Source organism: Periplaneta americana, chromosome 7 (genome assembly GCF_040183065.1).
Source record: "Periplaneta americana isolate PAMFEO1 chromosome 7, P.americana_PAMFEO1_priV1, whole genome shotgun sequence".
Lineage (NCBI taxonomy): Eukaryota > Metazoa > Arthropoda > Insecta > Blattodea > Blattidae > Periplaneta > Periplaneta americana.
In genome coordinates, this window is record NC_091123.1 from 29,304,871 (window position 1) to 29,326,451 (window position 21,581).

General features: G+C 34.0%; 1 protein-coding gene across 2 annotated transcripts in view; it reads right to left on the reverse strand.

The window, feature by feature from the left end:
* Window positions 1-21,581, reverse strand: part of LOC138703020 (transmembrane protein 245) — a 52,854-nt gene that overhangs the window by 19,621 nt on the left and 11,652 nt on the right. For both annotated transcript variants that reach the window (XM_069830524.1, XM_069830523.1), the window contains exons 7-13: window positions 17,772-17,896; window positions 14,516-14,644; window positions 11,012-11,179; window positions 5,806-5,998; window positions 4,020-4,204; window positions 3,457-3,557; window positions 2,023-2,153 (exon numbers count right to left, since the gene is read on the reverse strand). In XM_069830524.1, the coding sequence (XP_069686625.1) occupies window positions 2,023-2,153; window positions 3,457-3,557; window positions 4,020-4,204; window positions 5,806-5,998; window positions 11,012-11,179; window positions 14,516-14,644; window positions 17,772-17,896 (1,032 nt within the window). The remainder of the gene's footprint in view (window positions 1-2,022; window positions 2,154-3,456; window positions 3,558-4,019; window positions 4,205-5,805; window positions 5,999-11,011; window positions 11,180-14,515; window positions 14,645-17,771; window positions 17,897-21,581) is intronic.

Genomic DNA, 21,581 nt, shown 5'->3' on the forward strand with positions numbered 1-21,581 from the left:
GTTGGGATGTTACAGGGGAACCAGAGCACGCAGAGAAATCTCTGTGTGACCTGGACCACAGGCTTGCCCAATTCAAGTTATAAATCAGAGGTATGCAGGGATCGAACCCAGGTTCACAGAATTATAAGTCCAGTGTTCTAGTCACTAGACCATGCATAATATAGTAATGTACAATATTTTATTATACGAGGACCATATCAAATGTTGTTGACGTTTTCTAATGCCAGGCATTTGACAATAAAGTCATTTGACCTCTTGCACTCCAATATTTTTCAAAGATATTATCATGGTCAGCCACTGAAGCACAGATTTTGAGGTGTTCCGAATCCATTTCTTGATCTGAATTGCAGAATGATATATTTCAATTCTATGCAGGTGTTTGGCCAAACAGTCATGGCCTGTTGCCAATCTAAATGCAGCTACAGACGATTTGCGTGGTAAATCGAGAATTAACTGTGGATTATGATGCACCTATAAAATGTTCCAGGCGCCATCCACTACTCTCTCGGAAGGAAGTCCACATTTCCCACAGGAATCAAGAGCCGACTTCCAATGGATCTCATATTATAATCAAAATTTATCATCACACCAACTTATGTAAATAATTATTTATTAACAATTATTTTTGTTCATTGAGGAGCCCAATCTAGGCTGCCCTTAATTCAGTGTCATGTATTGTATTTATATTTTATTTAGAAATGATCTGTATAGCGCTAAATGCGCTGATCGATCAATAAATTATTAAAAAAAGAAATGATGCAGAGAGCTCTTTTTTTTCCCTTGAGATTGTGTTATCAAATTTTGTTTGTTGAAGTCTAAAGGTACGGTCACACGTCGCTACTTTTGCAGCGCTACTTTTATACTGGAGCTGCAAAAGTTGCGTGTCGTGTTCACACGTAAGCCAAAAGTAGCGCGCTGCACGCTACTTTTCGTGCTGCGCAACCCGAGTGCAGCAAAAGTTGCAACTGGAGGTTGCGAGTCTGTTCACACGCAAGGCGCTACTTTTGCAGCCGCAGTCATGCTGCAGGTTCCCATCTCCGTGTTGACTTCTCAATATCCATTTTGTGGTTATGTTCGCATTATTAAGAAACTCATGCGAAAGCTTCCTTATCTATTATTTGCTTTTCTGTCGTATCTAGTATTCAGAAATTGGCATTATTTTTACTATAAAGCTTTTAAAAACTCCTATATACTTAAATAATAACCAACAGTATATTCACGTAATCAATGTTGGCAACCCTCCTGTTTGGAACTACGCTACAGAAAACTTAAAAAATGAATTATATCGTCAGCAATTATGCTCAGACTGTGTTGTGTATTTAATAACTGTTACAAATAATTTATTTTCGTCACATTTAACATTAAAATATATCCGAACAATAAAAGTATCATTGACACATTTGGGTGGCAACACTGGTTGCAACCGCAGCAAAAGTTTCAACAAAACCGATATCAAAAATGCTGCGGCTGCAACCCTGAGAACCCTGTTCACACATCGCTACTTTTAAGTTGCGCGCAGCATGGAAAAGTAGCGAGCAGCAGGCTCGGCAGCCGCTACTTTTCGGGTTGCACCGTTGTTCACACGTCGCAGTACAAGAATTGCGCAGTTTTTTGTACTGCAGCGCTGCAAAAGTAGCGACGTGTGATCGTACCTTAAGTATATAGATTTAATAAATCTTTTCACAGAGTGAGGTCTGCAAGTAGCAGTGCTGCTCTTCTTTGCTAAAGCATCCACAATCTCGTTTCCCAGAATACCATCTTTTAATAAATGTTCAGTTTAAAAAAACAAGTAAAACATCTTAATCGACACACTCTGATTCAGTTTACTACGTGATCTTCATTTCTACAGGCATATTATTCCTATTGTTCTGGAGGTTTGATGTACACTTGGGGAAGAAATCCATTCCAATCTCCCAAAGACACAGATACACAACTTTCAGGATTATATCTGTGTTAACCTCACATCTGGTCCTTCTCACTAATAGACAGTCGAACAAAACCGAACAACACTTCAGACCTCACCTGATGGTAGGTAAACAACTTTAACATCAAACAAGTTGTGAATGAGCCACGTCCATAGGCCATAGAAAACAGCCATTTTGAAGGAGGCGCGGAACACTCCCATCACCGCAGTTTCAAGGGCAGTGGCAAACCTGCAACAATTAACAATTCGTCTTAGAATGTAGTGTATCATAATTCTGAAATATGCTCATATACACAGGCTTAGAGAACGTTAGAAGAGTTCACATCTATTCTTGCACGCACGCACGCACGCACGCACGCACGCACGCACGCACGCACGCACACACACACACACACACACACACACACACACACACACACACACTATAACTAAGATATTCATTTGTTGATCACTGAGTTCTTTATACAGGATGTTTCAAAAGTGATGGTCAAATATTTAGGGATAAGAAGTAAAAATAAAGAGAAGAAAAAAGTTCCACTGAACATGGGTTTGCAAATTAACCGTTTACGAGACAACATTTGTGTTGGTTGGGGCCCGCTGAATAATAAGTACTAATTCCAATAAAAGCAGCAATAATTTTATTTAATTAATCAATCAAGACACAGCAAAATTCATAATTTTATACATCTTGATTACATCTAAGATGAGGATTATGCAGCTGGGGTGTTCTGATAACTCTGGCAGCCATTTTCCGTAAGTTTGCATTTTTCTCTATAAAGTGTAGCATATCTCGGCTTCCAGTGGTTAGATTTATTTCAAATTTTCTGTGTGTATTTAGTTGGTACTGTAGCATAAATTGACAAAGAGTTTTTTTTTAATAGTGGTTTTTAAAGCAGATTTTTTTAAAAATCTAGCAAAAAATGAGGTAAAAATTTACTTATTCAGAATAAAATTAATAAATTTATAAAATATTATTATTTTTTAAACCCCTTCTATCAGATTACTTGTAAGAGTGTTAAAAATAAGGCGTGAAAGTTTCACTGTTCTACTCCCAACAGTTTTAGAGAAAAGGTACAGTAAATATCACTAATTTAACTTGTGTTAGGATAGGATAGAAAGTTCCTGATCCCCTTAATTTGCATACCCATGTTTATTGGAACTGTTTTGTTTCTCTTCGTTTTTACTTCTCATCTTTAAATTTTTCACTAACACTTTTCAAAACACCCTGACAATCATCATATGAGTAAATTTTCATGCTATGAAGATGGCTAGTCAGATAGTCATGTCTTATTTTTAACCCCAACATTGGTACTGTCTTTCCTTCTTGAGCTGAAAAACTTGCTGAATGTTAACCCAAGTTTTTTCCAGCTTTTATTTTTTTTAATACCTTATCCCCTCCTAGCAGCAGATGTGTGGAAACTTATCAGGTAAGTGGCCAACCAAATTCTCAGTCTAGAAGGCTCAGGCACACTATAATACACTATACCATAAAGTATTGTTAGAAAAAGCATTAGCTGACTGCAAGTACAAACCTGTTTCCCATATTAGGACTGAAGTTAGTAATTAGGTCTACTGGTTTGTACAAGTGTCCACTGGAGCTAAGGAGGTAGAAGAGGGCAGTCAGGAACACCACCTACAACAGAGCAGGATTAATGTAGTAATACGTCCTTTAACAAAGTACAAACACGGACGTTGAGAAATAAGATTAATGTAGTAATACGTCCTTTAACAAAGTACAAACACGGACGTTGAGAAATAAGATTAATGTAGTAATACGTCCTTTAACAAAGTACAAACACGGACGTTGAGAAATAAGATTAATGTAGTAATACGTCCTTTAACAAAGTACAAACACGGACGTTGAGAAATAAGATTAATGTAGTCATACATCCTTTAACAAAGTACAAACACGGACGTTGAGAAATAATAATACGTCTTTTAACAAAGTACAAACACAGACGTTGAGAAATAAGATTAATGTAGTCATACATCCTTTAACAAAGTACAAACACGGACGTTGAGAAATAAGATTAATGTAGTCACACATCCTTTAACAAAGCACAAACACAGACATTGAGAAATAAGAACAACGTACCATGTTTAGGATGAAGTTTAACACAGCAGTACTGCCACCAAACACAATGCCAATCAGAGCTGTGAATGAGTAGAGTGCCAGACTCATGTTGCCCTTAAAGATGCCCCACACGGATTCCAACACAGACATAAGGGTTTCAACATTCTCCTTTGCAAATGCCACCATTGCGTTCACATTGAAAAGCTCTGGAGAAGGACAAAAACGAGAAAAGCTAAATCACAACTTTCACAATATCATGCACATTTAAATACAGTAAAACTTCTTTTATCCATATTCTTCACATTTTTTGGCCCTATATTGCCAGGTTAATTTATTTCGGACATACGTTTTTCGTTTATTCGATTTTTATACAATCGTATTTTTAAACCATGGGAAATACAAAACGTGATTTATAAGTTCTAAATCAGTTTTGACACATGCACGCACTCACAGACACACACACACACACACAAATTCATATGTTATGGGCTCCAATGCACTGTCTAATAATTATCTTTAAATTCTGAAGGGCCAAGAGAAAAGGTTCAGAACAGAATTAAGAAACTGTCTCATTATTTATACCTTTTATTCAACTGATGAATTGTTTATGTTTGAAAATTTAATTAATCTGTTTGCTATGTTTTATACACTTTTGTCTCAGGAATCTTCTATGCCACATCAGTAAATTTAAAAATGCAGTTATATTGTCAGACTCCAAAGCAGCTATTCTATCAATAGTCTCTAAACACACACCTTCATCTCAAACAGCAGAAATAACTAAAATGCTGTCTCAATTAATATCACTCAATAAAAGAATTGTATTCCAATGGATACCATCCCACTGTGGAATCCTGGGAAACGAGAATGCGGATGCTTTAGCAAAGAAGGGCAGCACTGCTACTTACAGACCTGTTACTAAATCTACGTATTACTCTGTGAAAAGATTTATTAAATCTACATACTTAGACTTCAACAAACAAAATTTGATAACACAATCCCAAGGGAAAAAATGGAACTCTCTGCATCAAAATCCACAGTTAATTCCCGATTTACCACGAAAATCGTCTGTAGCTGCATTTAGATTGGCAACAGGCCATGATTGTTTGGCCAAACACCTGCATAGAATTGGAATATATCAGTCCCCTAGCTGTCCATTGTGCAACTCAAACCAAGAAATGGATTCAGAACACCTCAAAATCTGTGCTTCAATGGCTGGCCATGATAATATCTTTGAAAAATATTGGAGTGCAAGAAGTCAAATGACTTTATTGCCAAACGCCTGGCATTAGAAAACAACAACATATACTTTTGTATAACTTTTGACTTGTTCTACATCTGAAAGTTACAATGCTGATGTAAGATATATCAACGGCCCAATTCAAAAAGGAAACAACTCAAAATTTAAAGTTTTGAGAAACCTGAATTTTAAAGCTTCATATTACTGTGAAAAATCCAGTTAACACTCTAATCTGAAACTTCTAGTATATATAAAACATCACTAACAGAATCTGCAGTAATTTCAACGATCCTTTGATTTTTCCTGGCAACATAAAGCTTTAAAATGCATGTTTCTCGAAACTTTAAATGTTGAGTTATTTCCTTTTTGAACTAGGCAGTCGATATGGAATACCTACAATAAATGAAATGAAATTAAACAACACAAACCACTACTGCAGTTGTATTCCAGTAAATAATTGTGAAAAGTTCTGTAGATGACACCGATAGCGAAATCTTCAGGAAAGGTACAATAAAATGAGAAATTAGGTTAAGTTATGTGTAGTACTGGATATTGCATAACAATAATTACCTGGCGTTTTCTGCACTCCATCCATAAAATTGTCCCAGCTTGCAAAAACAGCTCCTGAAGTTACTGAAGGCCCAACACTTGATTCTGCTGATGACATCATCCATGCTTGATAGACTCTGTCCCAGAGATCGAGAATCTGCTTTTCCAATTGGGCTGCTTTCTGATCGTCCACATCTTTCATCCAACCACGAACCTATTAACAGACAAATTTTTCATGTTTCACTATCATACAAATGCAGCTGAAAAGTGAAAACATAACCACCATAAAATCACGTCATAAATACTAAATTTTTCCTCTTCTCTTCATGTACCAATAAGAAAAATGTACAACTGGATACCATGTACACACAATGCAATGACAACTTCAGTTTCAGAGAAAAACGAAAGATCAAACCATAACAGGAAAATGTCGACTGTGAATAGTAAGCCATGCGAATATATACAGGACAGTTGGTCACATCATTTAGGAAAACTAACTAAAAACTGTTGCAGTATCTTTGTATTGTATTGTATTTATTAACATTTCATGGTATTCATACATTGCTCACAGCTAGAATATGGAACAAGTCAAAAAACTTAATACTATTATAAAGTCTTAATTTATAGTTGCAGTCTGGATGAAGTATATACAGACGAGATTTACAATATAGTCTACTAGTACAACACAAAGTTTTAGTATCAATTTCATGAAGTGTTACTGAATGTCATGAATTCACCTACAGAATAGAAGGCGTGAGAAATTAGGTACTTCTTTAATTTGGCCCTAAATAATTTTATGTTTTGAATTTCATTTTTTATATCGATAGGAAGGCTATTAAAAATTTATACTGCCATATAACGCACTCCTTTTTGATAGCATGATAGACCTGCCAATGGAGTATGAAAGTCATTTTTTTGACGTGTATTTATGCTATGAACTGTTGAATTAGTTACAAAGTTTTCACGATTACATACGAGGAAGATTATTAATGAAAAGATACACATAACGAAAGGAATCATAATTTCTTGTAAAAGGAAAAGACAATTGCACAATATATGTCAATATATAAATGATTTAAATCTCAAACTATATTATAAAACATATTGTAACATCCTAAAAAAAGTAATCCATAAGGCAAAATTAAATTACAATCAGGACTTCATTTTGAGAGCAGAAAATAAAAGTAAAGCAATTTGGGATGTGGTAAAAAGGGAAACCGGGAAAAAATCAGACACAGCAAAAGTCAATATTGAATTATTAAACAATGGTAGCTTAATTAAGAGTCCACATAAATTAGCTGAAGTGTTTAATAACTACTTTGCAAATGTTACGCAAACTTTAGAACCTGCACCAACAAGGAATCCACAGTCAACCTTTCAACATACAGGGAATAAAAGTACAATTTTTTTAAAACCAGTAACCACAGAAGAAATTCACAAAATAATGGGAAACCTAAAATGTAGCCTGGCATGTGGAATTGACGAAATCCCAGATGCAGTAATAAAAGCTTGTAATCATCTTCTAGCTCTGCCAATGACAGACATCTGTAATTTATCCTTAGTCACTGGTAAATTTCCAGAGATCTTTAAAGTAGCAAAAGTTTGCCCAATTTTTAAAAAGGGAGTTAAACAAAATATTGAGAACTATAGGCCTATATCCCTATTATCTGGGTTCTCGAAAGTCCTTGAAAAGGTTATGTACAACAGATTAGTCTCATTCCTAGAATATAATAATATACTGTCAAATTCTCAGTTTGGTTTTAGAAAAGGTAAAGGAATCAATAATGCTGTAATATCGTTTATCGAATCAATCCTCAATGCTAAAAACAATAAAGAACAAACCGTTGGACTTTTCCTGGACCTTAGCAAAGCATTTGACATGGTTATTCATGAAATTCTAATCTGGAAACTACAACAATTTGGCATAAGGGGATTAGCAGGGAACTGCTTCATCTCGTACTTAAGCAATAGGGAACAGGTTGTACAAATTGGCTCAGTAAAATCAAAATCCGTTCCTATGCCCCATGGTGTCCCTCAAGGCTCAATTCTTGGTCCAATATTATTTCTCCTATACATAAATGATCTCCCGTTAAATATAACTGAAGGGAAAACTGTCTTATTTGCAGATGACACAAACATAATACTGAGTGATAATAAGGAAGACAACTTGCAAATGAAAATTAATGCAACATCAACGAAACTAGACAAGTGGCTAGCAAATAATAAGCTTAAATTAAATGTAAATAAAACTGTATATGTATCTTTCAATCAATATCCAACTGACCAGATTCACATAGTTCTTAGTAATACCATAATTAAGGAAGTAGAATGCTCTAAATTTTTAGGTATATGGATAGATTCCAGTCTAACATGGGAAAAGCACATACAACATCTAACTGAGAAGCTGAGTCGCTTATGTTATGCTTTTCGTGTCCTTGCGAAGATATCATCCATGGAACTTTTAATATCAGTCTATTTTGGATATGTTCATTCAATACTATCATATGGCATTATTACCTGGGGATCTTCACCAAAAGTGACACAAGTCCTCAAATTGGAGAAAAGAATACTCAAAATCATTAAAAAAGTTCCTATTCGGACTGAAAGTATAAAAATTTTCAGAGAACTAAAAATCTTACCTGTACCCTGCATATATATTTTAGAAACAGTGTGCTTTATTCATAAAAATACAGATTCCTTTAAAACAAATTCAACCTATCATGAGTATAACACCAGAACATCCCAAAACATACATCTGAATTACCACAGGCTTACCAGAAGTCTTAACAGCATATCACATAGAGGCAGCAATTTATATAATAAACTTCCACAGAAAATCAAAGAACTTAACATAAGAAAATTCAAAAAAGAGGTAAAGAACATTTTATTAACACATATGCCATTTTGCACAAATGAATACCTAAATTTAAAATTTTAGAATTTAACGTTTCTTGATAATGCCCTTGACCATTTATGTTTCAGGTAACTCAGAGTTGAAGAAAAGACAGGGGAAAGCAAAAAGAGAAGATACCAGATAGAACAGTGGAGACTGAAGATCAAGCTTGTCCTATATATATATTTTTTTTCTTTTTTTCTGTCTTTTTTTTGCATGTCACTTAATATTAAACTGTTAAATTTATTTAGAATTAAGTCTATTTTCGTATTATATTGTATGTTATGTCATTTTTCTTGTGTACTGACGACGCCATGAATGCTTGTAATTCTATTCAGCTAATAAAGATCTAATCTAATCTAATCTAATCTAATCTAATCTAACTGACAAGCCATGGGCATTATTTGTAGTTTTTTAAAAACAGTCCTACACGATTCCCTAGATTTGGCACCTACTATTATTCTAATTACTCTTTTTTGTAATAGAAATATACTGTTACTATCTGTGGAAATTTCCCAGAATATTATTCCAAAACTCATTACCGAGTGGAAGTATGCAAAGTATATTGTTTTTAAGGTATTGATATTTACTATCTTTTGCATAGATCTAATAGCAAAACAAGCTGAATTTAGTTTGGGGGTAATTTCTTTAATATGATTTTTCCAGTTTAACACATTATCGATTTTTAAGCCAAGAAATTTGGTTGTTGTTGTTGTTTCTAATAGGGATCTATTGTTAATTATTGCGCTAGAAATTTGCGAGGTTGAATTTGGATAGGATTTAAATTGAATTATGTTAGTTTTGTTACAATTTAATACCAATTTATTGACTGAGAACCAGTCTAAATAGACAACACAATTGCTTACAAAAAGACAATTAACAACAAGCGCTTTGGTACTGTGTGTTCTGTAAACTTGATTTCAATTTAAAATATAGGACTTATTGAAAGTAGTCTTCCTGCAGGAAGATACTGTTTCTGGAAACATTTATTTTTATGCTGCCTTCAGACTCATCACTGGTCATGATTGTTTGTGCGAGATCATGCATATTTGCTTGGTTTCCGCACAAAACCAATCCGCGGAAAGTCTAAAATTCCACATTCAGTATTCCCAACCTAACACACACAACAATTTCCCTCTTCTTACCGCTTAAGTGACATATTGATTTTACTGCTTTTGGCTTTTAACATATTATTTTTAGAGACATTCAATATAGTAATATTTGTAAATTGGAAACTTACCACTGCAATTTCACCTAAATTGCAGTTAATTATTGTTTTTAAATATTTGCAAAAATTAAGTAAACTCTACAACTCCACTAAAGTTACTGCATTCGTGATGCAAGTAATATTAAGGAAGCCTTGAAATAATCAACAAGATTCCAGATGCCGATGTTATTACTGCAATATGTTATATAAATAATATTGTTAAAATATTAAAATGAAAAATAAATCATTACATAACCTTACCGTTTGTTTTAAGTTCGCATTTATAGACTGGGGGGGAAAAAATACAGACGTATATCACGGCCTGCTGGAGTATAGTAAACACAGAAAACATTTTAAAGCAACAATGTTGAAGATAGATATTTTTGTTTTGCAAATTTGCCGTCATTGAACAGAAACCAAGATGGAGATTTCATTGCAACTAATTAGAAATTGCTCTTTCAGGTATGTAATAAACGATCTTCGCACAAAATAATGTACGATACACGAGCAGTATGTTTTCTTTCAATTCTCGGAAATTAAAAAAGCTCAACTACGTTTCGCTTTTTCAAACTTTTCCTCGAACATGAAAACTTCAACATACCACTCTTGTAACGCATATTACTATTACGGTAAACATCTCCAGAGAATTGAAATAATTCCATCATCAAACTGCCCTTTGTGGTCGAAAGAAGAGGCAATGGATATGAGACATATAACAACATGTCACATAATTTCAAATTTAGATACCATCTCTACATATTGGAAAAGAAGAAGAAAAATGACTATATTGTCAAACTCAGAGCATTAGATACATACATATTTTCATGCTGTTTTCACCACATTATCTGATGACAGAGTTTATGTCGTGTTGAAAAGATTAATAGTACGAAAAATGTTTAAATCGTCAGAGTATATTAAGTCAGAAGTTATTGTTACATTGATATTGTCTAAGAAAATTATATATAGAACAGGTCCGAAATTCATAGAAATGCTTATAGATGATGATAGTGAGATTTGAAGGGCACGTCAGCATCATTGGCTATTTGCACCCATGCTTATAGTTTTTCTTTTTCTTATGCTTATCATAGACACAAGATTTGTGTGTGATTATCTTACTGAATAATTACCATTTTCGAAATGCCTTCACGTCCATACGTATAAGCATTATCTAGAATAGTATTCATTTTATCCTGCCAGTCCTCTGGAACTACGCCAAGCATGTCAGCATTGCGGATAACAGTGCTGTTAATGACATTTGCTCCCATGTACACCATGTGGATGCCTTCAGCATACACCTACAAACAAACAAAAAATCCAAATAAACAATAGAAAAATATTTTTACATAATTAAATTGCATACTGGTACATATTCCATAAGATATTAACTAAATGTGATACTAGTCATGACAGATGTTAATAAAATAAAATAAGTTTCAGAATCGATACAAATCTAAACAAAAAGCTACTAATTTCTGATTATAGTATTGTATTGTATTTATTTATATTCCACAGCATTCGTACATCGCTTCACAGCTAGAATATGGAACATGTTAAAAAATCTTAATAGTATTACAAAGTTTTAATTCATAGTCACAGTCTAGTTGAAATATATACAGAAGAGTTTTACAATATACAGTACAACACAAGAAGTTAGTATTGATACTTAATACAAGACAGAAATATCCATGTTGTTGAATGTCATGAATTCACCTACAGAATAGAAGGCATAAGAAATTAGGTACTTCTTTAATTTGGCCCTAAATAATCTTATGTTTTGAGTTTGATTTTTTATATACAAAAGGAGGTAATTAAACATTTTTGCTGTCATATAACACACTCCTTTTTAATAGCACAACAGACTTTCCGATGGAGGATAAAAGTCATTTTTTGACATTTATTTATATTATGAACTGTTGAATTAGTTAAAAAGTTAACACAATTACATACGAGGAAGTTTATTAATGAAAAAAATATACTGACAAACCATGAGCAATGTTTGTAGTTTTTTTTTAATGGTCCTACATGATTCCCTGGATTTGGCACCTACTATTATTCTAATTACTCTTTTTTGTAGTAGGAATATACTATTACTGTACTGTTAATTACCATGCATGAAAACTATTTGATTGATGCTTACTTACTTACTTACAAATGGCTTTTAAGGAACCCGAAGGTTCATTGCCGCCCTCACATAAGCCCGCCAGCGGTCCCTATCCAGATTAATCCAGTCTCTATCATCATATCCCACCTCCCTCAAATCCATTTTAATATTATCCTCCCATCTACGTCTCGGCCTCCCTAAAGGTCTTTTTCCCCTCCGGTCTCCCAACTAACACTCTATATGCATTTCTGGATTCGCCCATACGTGCTACATGCCCTGCCCATCTCAAACGTCTGGATATAATGTTCCTAATTATGTCAGGTGAAGAATACAATGCGTGCAGTTCTGTGTTGTGTAACTTTCTCCATTCTCCTGTGACTTCATCCCGCTTAGCCCCAAATATTTTCCTAAGCACCTTATTCTCAAACACCCTGAACCTATGTTCCTCTCTCAGAGTGAGAGTCCAAGTTTCACAACCATACAGAACAACCGATAATATAACTGTTTTATAAATTCTAACTTTCAGATTTTTGGACAGCAGACTGGATGATAAGAGCTTCTCAACCGAATAATAGCACGCATTTCCCATATTTATTCTGCATTTAATTTCCTCCCGAGTGTCATTTATATTTGTTACTGTTGCTCCAAGATATTTGAATTTTTCCACCTCTTCGAAGGATAAATCTCCAATTTTTATATTTCCATTTCGTACAATATTCTGGTCACGAGACATAATCATATACTTTGTCTTTTCGGGATTTACTTCCAAACCGATCGCTCTACTTGCTTCAAGTAAAATTTCCGTGTCTTCCCTAATAGTTTGTGTATTTTCTCCTAACATATTCACGTCATCCACATAGACAAGAAGCTGATGTAACCCGTTCAATTCCAAACCCTGCCTGTTATCCTGAACTTTCCTAATGGCATATTCTAGAGCGAAGTTAAAAAGTAAAGGTGATAGTGCATCTCCCTGCTTTAGCCCGCAGTGAATTGGAAAAGCATCAGATAGAAACTGACCTATACGGACTCTGCTGTATGTTTCACTGAGACACATTTTAATTAATCGAACTAGTTTCTTGGGAATACCAAATTCAATAAGAATATCATATAATACTTCCCTCTTAACCGAGTCATATGCCTTTTTGAAATCTATGAATAACTGATGTACTGGACCCTTATACTCCCATTTTTTCTCCATTATCTGTCGAATACAAAAAATCTTATCAATAGTCGATCTATTATGCCAAAAACCGCAATGATGATCCCCAATAATTTCATCTACGTACGGAGTTAATCTTCTCAAAAGAATATTGGACAAAATTTTGTACGACGTCAACAAAAGTGATATTCCTCGAAAGTTACCACAGTTGGTTTTGTCCCCCTTTTTAAAAATAGGTACAATTATGGACTCCTTCCATTGTTCTGGTACAATTTCCTTTTCCCAAATTGCAAGTACAAGTTTATAAATTTCGCTATATAATGCACTTCCACCCTCTTGTATTAATTCTGCTGGAATTTGATCGATACCTGGAGACTTGTACTTTTTATTTGATTGATGCTGGAGTGTAAAAAAACAAACCAACAGATAATATATTCTATCAAATAATTTCGAGAGAAAAATTGTTCCGGGGCCGGGCATCAAATATATTCTATCGTTATCTGATGCATTTTTTTAAATACAGTAAGTAGACCATTAAATTACAGGGCATTGCTGAAGTGATGTTTAATGAATTGTTTGTTATTGCTCCAGCTGCCATTTCAGTTTGCATTCCAAGTGAGGAATCATTTAGTCATTTTTGCGCATTCACAAGAGATGGCTTCACATTAAAATATTTATAAACGTATTTTTTGTCGACCTAAATATACATCGTAAGTTAATAAAGTTAATATTTTCATGTTTCTCATATTAGATCCATAAATGAAATTGATGTGCCTTGCAAGGTTTTTTTATTTTAATTTTTACTATAATCTCTTCATCCGATGACGATCTCTATTCGCACTATGCAAAACAAAATAGTTTGCTGTCTGTGCAAATAAAAAAGTAAATAACATCTAGTTTTTAGTAAATATACTATTTCAGCTTACATTCATATATGCTATGACGGCATAGTGTAATTCGTTTTCATTTTATCACTTATACTCAAATTCTAATTTGTAGTTTTGAATTCATGTTGCTGGTTTATTTGAAGGGTGGGCCAAGCGCCATTTACTAAAACTGTAGAAAACAATGGTTAAAATGAAGTTATTACCATAATTTAATGGAAACATATAGCAAGTAAAATAAAGTATACACATTAAAACTAAATGATATGTCAATCTTCATTAAACTATGGTATTCACTTAACTTTAAGCCTTGCTTTCTCAGTTTTTAATAAATGGCACTTGGCCCACATTGGCTCTGAACCCTTCATTTATGAAACATTAACTTCTTAGAGGACAAAATCAGACATTAAATTTAATTACTTGTCAGTGAAAAATATCTCACTACATTACATTTAAATCTCTGTGCATTTCAACGATTTTCACTTACCTGAATAGCTAATAAGATGGACACACAAATTGTGATTATGGTGATTCCAAATATCACCACAACACTGGCAGCAGAATTTACAGATCCTTTCAGAGATTCCATAACTTTTTCATTCACTTTCGCTCCAAGCTAAACAAAAGAAAGTTCTAATGTACAAAATAAGTATCTGAGAAATTGATCCATAAAATTGTGTTTCACATAATTACTGTCCCCTATTTAAGCAGCAGATGCATCACAGGCTGAAGAGCAGTTTGACTTGGTTTTATTTTTATGTTCACCAACAAGAATTTTTTGCTCTTATGAGTTCCGTCTAAAATGAAATCTAATTGATGAATAAAATCCAACCAATTGTTTATAGTATTTCGTTGTACACAAATAAGACAAAGAAATAATGTAATGCCAAAAACCACTTTTAGGTATTAGCAATGTTAAAACATGTACCCTACTTCTGTGAAAATTCAGGGATTATTAATCTGCTGATGTTTAATACTTCCTTTTCTTAATTTTTATTTGCCAATACTAACTACAGTAGGAATAGCCACGAAAGACATCTCCTTCTTTCACCAGCTTCACACCCAAACAAAAAACTCATGGCAAGGGGCATCAAGCACTGCTTGTTATGACACTCTTGCTTTAGAAATGTTAAAAAAAATCCTGCTTATGTAGCTGTTGCATGAGAAATGAAGCTATAACAACAGCATGTATGGAAGTACACAGTGATGAGACAAATGTCTTTCAGTAACACTGACAAAAGTATAAGTAGCCATAGAGGAAGAACCATTTATTGTAGTTTGTCCACCACTTCTAGCTATAAAACTTTCTTAAATTAAAACCATTAAAAATGTTTGAAAAAAAGTAATATATCTTAATGACAGATGGGCCCGTTTCAACACTGGTGTGATATCATCAGTGTCTTTCGAACTACATATTTACCTTTTTCAACACTTTTAATGTTTTAATTTAGGAAAGTTTTGTAGTTTTATATACAGTAAAACCTTAGATTACGAGCATAATTCGTTTTCAAAACGTGGTCTTAATCCAAAACACAACCAGGTGGCCCGGGTTCGAATCCTGGTCGGGACAAGTTACCTGGTTGAGGTTTTTTCTGGGGTTTTCCCTTAACCCAATTTCAGCAAATGCTGGGTAATGGTCAGTGCTGGACTCCGGACTCATTTCACTGGCATTATCACCTTCACTTCATTCAGATGCTAAATAATCTAAGATGTTGATACAGCGTCGTAAAATAACCTACTTAAATAAAGAAATAAAAATCCAAAACACTCACATATCAAAGAGACTTCCTCCGTAAAAGCAATGCAAACTGAGATGTTGTTGTTTTCTAATGTCAGGCATTTGACAATAAAGTAAATTGACCTCTTGCATTCCAATATTTTTCAAAGATATCCTTTCATTCATATAAAATACAGTATAATTTAGGTAAAATTCAATACAATAGTTCAATACAAATTACTTTACTATATTTTGTTTTTGAGTGTCTTTCACCTGTTTTACTGCTTAGTAAACTTCTTGAACATTTAAAGAAAATATTTTCACTATCACTAACTGGATCACTTCTGACTGAAATCTTTTGCTTTGACTAAGAACCTATCCAATGACATCTGCTTTTGCCTCGTTCTGAGGATTTTGCGGAAAAATGACATTTCATTGCCATTAAACACATTTATCGCACACACTGCTACAACCTTATCAGGGTGGTGAATTTGAACAACATTTTGTACTGCTTCCCACTTTTTACACATCTCTTTAACCTCATTTGAAGCAAGGAATTCGTCTGCTCTTTTCCCCTCTTCCACTTCAGACGAGATCTCCTCCATTACCTCTTTCTTGCTGTTGCTCGCAAGCGAAGCAAGTTACGCACAAATCATGCTGCTCATATTCCAAGACGTCACTCGTTTATCAAACAAAAATGTTTCCTCATTATTCACTCGTTTTGCAAAACACTCGCAAAACAAGATTTTACTGTAAGTGTAAAAGTGACCAAAAAGAACTTCTGGCCAGGGGCGGCTTTCGAAGAGGGGCTGCGGAGCTGCAGCACCCCCAGACATTTGTGGCTCTTGTCTCGTTTTATGTTGTGAAATACATTTATTATACAGTCTCTATTTAGCGGCTCGAATTTAAAAAAAAAATTTCGCTCTCAATGACATGCACGCAATCATTAGTGAAGTCACTTCCTCCCCTGGTGCTGCCAGAGCGAAACCAGAGACAAGGACTATAGGGTGAAGCCACTTCCTCCCCTGGAGCTGCCAGTCTCGTCTCCAATGCTTTGCGCGTTAGTTTTACTCCTCCTCCCTGCTGCCCCTTGCCGTGAATCCAAAGTTTCCAGGCGCTGCAAAATTTGCAGCAGTTTGTCAGTAGCACGCAGTTTTAAATACATTTTCTTTAATGTTGTGAGCATAACAAGTGCAACAATGTTTAATTCTGTACAATATTTACAGTCTATTCAGTTCAGTACCTTAACAATTCAGGAGAAATGTGAAATTAAGTGCCCATCAGTTGAATCTCATAATGGAAAGAGCCGCTAAACAAAATAGCCTACAAAGCTCGCATATTTTTTGCTAATTTATCCAGTATCCCTTTCTTCTCTCGATATCCACACAGTCTGTATTAGATTAATGTGTTTCAAAGACAATTCCATCAGCTGGGGCAACAAGATGGATTTAAAATAAGAACAGTAAATGTTGTTCATGAGAAGAAGGAGCCATTGCTAGAATGTTTTCAAACCATAATGGAATCTGAAACATCTAAAAACAGCACAATAAATGAGGCAAGCGCCCTGGTGTGTACTCTTGAAGATCCTGAATTCAATTTCTGGCTGTTATTTTTTTCATTTATTGATGTATCATGTAGATATATTATACAACCAACTACAATATCGCCAGTTAGATATTTCTAAGGTTCAAATCTGCATATAAAAAATTAAATTGTGGTTTATTTAATGACACTCGCAACAGCAGGGGTTATATCAGCGTCGCCGGTGTGCCAGAATTTTGTCCGCAGGGTTCTTTTAAATGCCAGTAAATCTACTAACATGAGCCTGTCTCATTTAAACAAAACTTACAAGATAAGGCGCATGGAACTAATCTTTAAATAAAGTAAGTTGCTTGGTTTATTTTTGTATGCAGCCCCCCTTAATTCAATACCCACGAGCCGCCACTGCTTCTGGCTATTTCCTGGTATAATAGTGTATGAGCTGGGATTGATTATTTTATTAGGAATAATTTATGAACATATTTACCTTAAAAAGTCCAATTATTGGTGCTGGGAAGAGAGCATTCTGTCTTCGAGCGCACCAGTTCAGCAAATGGTTTCTGAGGACTCCCATCTGAGCTAGCAACAGGCTCCAAATACCAAGATATCGACCTGAAGAGATGCAACACAGGCCATAATAGTATTGACTAGCATGAAACAATGAGCACGTGCCATTCATACCGACAGCATGTAACTTTTTCTGTGGGATTCATAATCTCATTTTTAGGCTATAATTATATAAAAACAATACAATCTTCAAACACTAATACTTTAATTAAAAAACATTTCATCGTGTGTTCAGAAATTATTGCGCAAGAACTGTACAAATGTACAATGAGATTATTTAAAGTGCCAGTGAAGAGTACAGTGTTCATTGAGTCAGCTCTCACTTGCTGGCACACACTGCAGTGAATTCATAGTGTAGAATTATTAATGTCGAAATAGAAATTAATATCAGCACTAATAAACAGATGAAATCTACGTTTTGAAAAGTCTGCAGATCAAATTCTACAGGTTGCATAATTGATGAATTGTTTATGATTATAAATTGAATGAAAGTCTGCAGATCAAATTCTACAGGTTGCACAACTGATGAATTGTTTATGATTATAAATTGAATTAATCTACTTGACTGAATTGTACAATTTTGTACAGCTTGTAAATTGAACCAATGACAAGATTTAATGGCGAACAGATAACCACACTTCCACCAAAAATTGCTATATAAACGAGTTAAAATCTAATTATTATTATTCCAAGATAAAAATCAAAACCTAAAACAAGATTTAAAGGCAAACATATAACAAACCTCCACCAAAAAGTGCTACACCAAAAACTGCTATATAAACAGTTAAAATCTAATTATTATTCCACGACAAAAATCAAAACCTAAGATAAGATTTAATGGCAAGCATATTACCACACTTCCACCAAAAACTGCTACATAAACGGGTTAAAATCTAATTATTATTCCACATCAAAAATCAAAACCTAAGATAAGATTTAATGGCAAGCATATAACCACACTTCCACCAAAAACTGCTACATAAACGGGTTAAAATCTAATTATTATTCCACGACAAAAATCAAAACCTAAGATAAGATTTAATGGCAAGCATATAACCACACTTCCACCAAAAACTGCTATATAAACGGGTTAAAATCTAATTATTATTCCACGACAAAAATCAGAACCTAAGATAAGATTTAATGGCAAGCATATAACCACACTTCCACCAAAAACTGCTACATAAACGGGTTAAAATCTAATTATTATTCCACGACAAAAATCAAAACCTAAGATAAGATTTAATGGCAAGCATATAACCACACTTCCACCAAAAACTGCTACATAAACGGGTTAAAATCTAATTATTATTCCACGACAAAAATCAAAACCTAAGATAAGATTTAATGGCAAGCATATAACCACACTTCCACCAAAAACTGCTACATAAACGGGTTAAAATCTAATTATTATTCCACGACAAAAGCAGAACCTAAGATAAGATTTAATGGCAAGCATATAACTACACTTCCACCAAAAACTGCTATATAAACGGGTTAAAATCTAATTATTATTCCACGACAAAAGCAGAACCTAAGATAAGATTTAATGGCAAGCATATAACTACACTTCCACCAAAAACTGCTATATAAACGGGTTAAAATCTAATTATTATTCCACGACAAAAATCAAAACCTAAGATAAGATTTAATGGCAAGCATATTACCACACTTCCACCAAAAACTGCTACATAAACGAGTTAAAATCTAATTATTATTCCACGACAAAAATCAAAACCTAAGATAAGATTTAACGGCAAGCATATAACCACACTTCCACCAAAAACTGCTATATAAATGGGTTAAAATCTAATTATTATTCCACGACAAAAATCAAAACCTAAGATAAGATTTAATGGCAAGCATATTACCACACTTCCACCAAAAACTGCTACATAAACGGGTTAAAATCTAATTATTATTCCACGACAAAAATCAGAACCTAAGATAAGATTTAATGGCAAGCATATAACCACACTTCCACCAAAAACTGCTACATAAACGGGTTAAAATCTAATTATTATTCCACGACAAAAATCAAAACCTAAGATAAGATTTAATGGCAAGCATATAACCACACTTCCACCAAAAACTGCTACATAAACGGGTTAAAATCTAATTATTATTCCACGACAAAAATCAAAACCTAAGATAAGATTTAATGGCAAGCATATAACCACACTTCCACCAAAAACTGCTACATAAACAGGTTAAAATCTAATTATTATTCCACGACAAAAATCAAAACCTAAGATAAGATTTAATGGCAAGCATATAACCACACTTCCACCAAAAACTGCTACATAAACGGGTTAAAATCTAATTATTATTCCACGACAAAAATCAGAACCTAAGATAAGATTTAATGGCAAGCATATAACCACACTTCCACCAAAAACTGCTACATAAACGGGTTAAAATCTAATTATTATTCCACGACAAAAATCAAAACCTAAGATAAGATTTAATGGCAAGCATATAACCACACTTCCACCAAAAACTGCTACATAAACGGGTTAAAATCTAATTATTATTCCACGACAAAAATCAAAACCTAAGATAAGATTTAATGGCAAGCATATAACCACACTTCCACCAAAAACTGCTACATAAACGGGTTAAAATCTAATTATTATTCCACGACAAAAATCAGAACCTAAGCCAAGATTTAATGGCAAGCATATTACCACACTTCCACCAAAAACTGCTACATAAACGGGTTAAAATCTAATTACTATTCCACGACAAAAATCAAAACCTGAGATAAGATTTAATGGCAAGCATATAACCACACTTCCACCAAAAACTGCTATATAAACGGGTTAAAATCTAATTATTATTCCACGGCAAAAATCAGAACCTAAGATAAGATTTAATGGCAAGCATATAACCACACTTCCACCAAAAACTGCTATATAAACGGGTTAAAATCTAATTATTATTCCAAGACAAAAATCAAAACCTAAGATAAGATTTAATGGCAAGCATATAACCACACTTCCACCAAAAACTGCTATATAAACAGGTTAAAATCTAATTATTATTCCACGACAAAAATCAAAACCTACGATAAGGTTTAATGGCAAGCATATAACCACTCTTCCACAAAGAATTGCTATACCGTGTTTCTTCCTGGGTACCTATATAACACGGGGATTTAACATTGCCCTAAGAAATCTATGTACCAGCACAATCTAGTATATAGTCACGAAGCTCAATACCTAGTAAATATGCATCCATAGATAGTTGCTAACTACTAGGATCGCTACTATCACCTCATTACAGACAATGCGAAATAATACCTGCACAGTCTATTGTTCCTAGTACCCTCATAAACTCAAGCTTTAGTCATGAAGCTCAATACTTAGTAAATATGCATCCACAGATAGTTGCTAACCACTAGGATCGCTACTATTGCCTCATTACAGACAATGCAAAATAGTATCTGCATAGATGTTCCTAGTACTCTCATAAATTCAAGCTTCGTGACTGTATATACTAGACTGTGGTACCAGTATAAAAACAATGAAGAAATAATTTAATCAGTGGGCCATGTTTAGAAATTAGCAGGCTTTGGCAAATTGTAAAACAAGAGAACATCATAAGTCAAAGTCTAATGTTCTTTTGTTTTACAAATTGTCAAAGGCTGCTAATTTCTAAACATGACTCACAGATTACGTTATTTCTTCATTGTTTTTATATACTATATAGGCTTCTTATGGCAATGTTG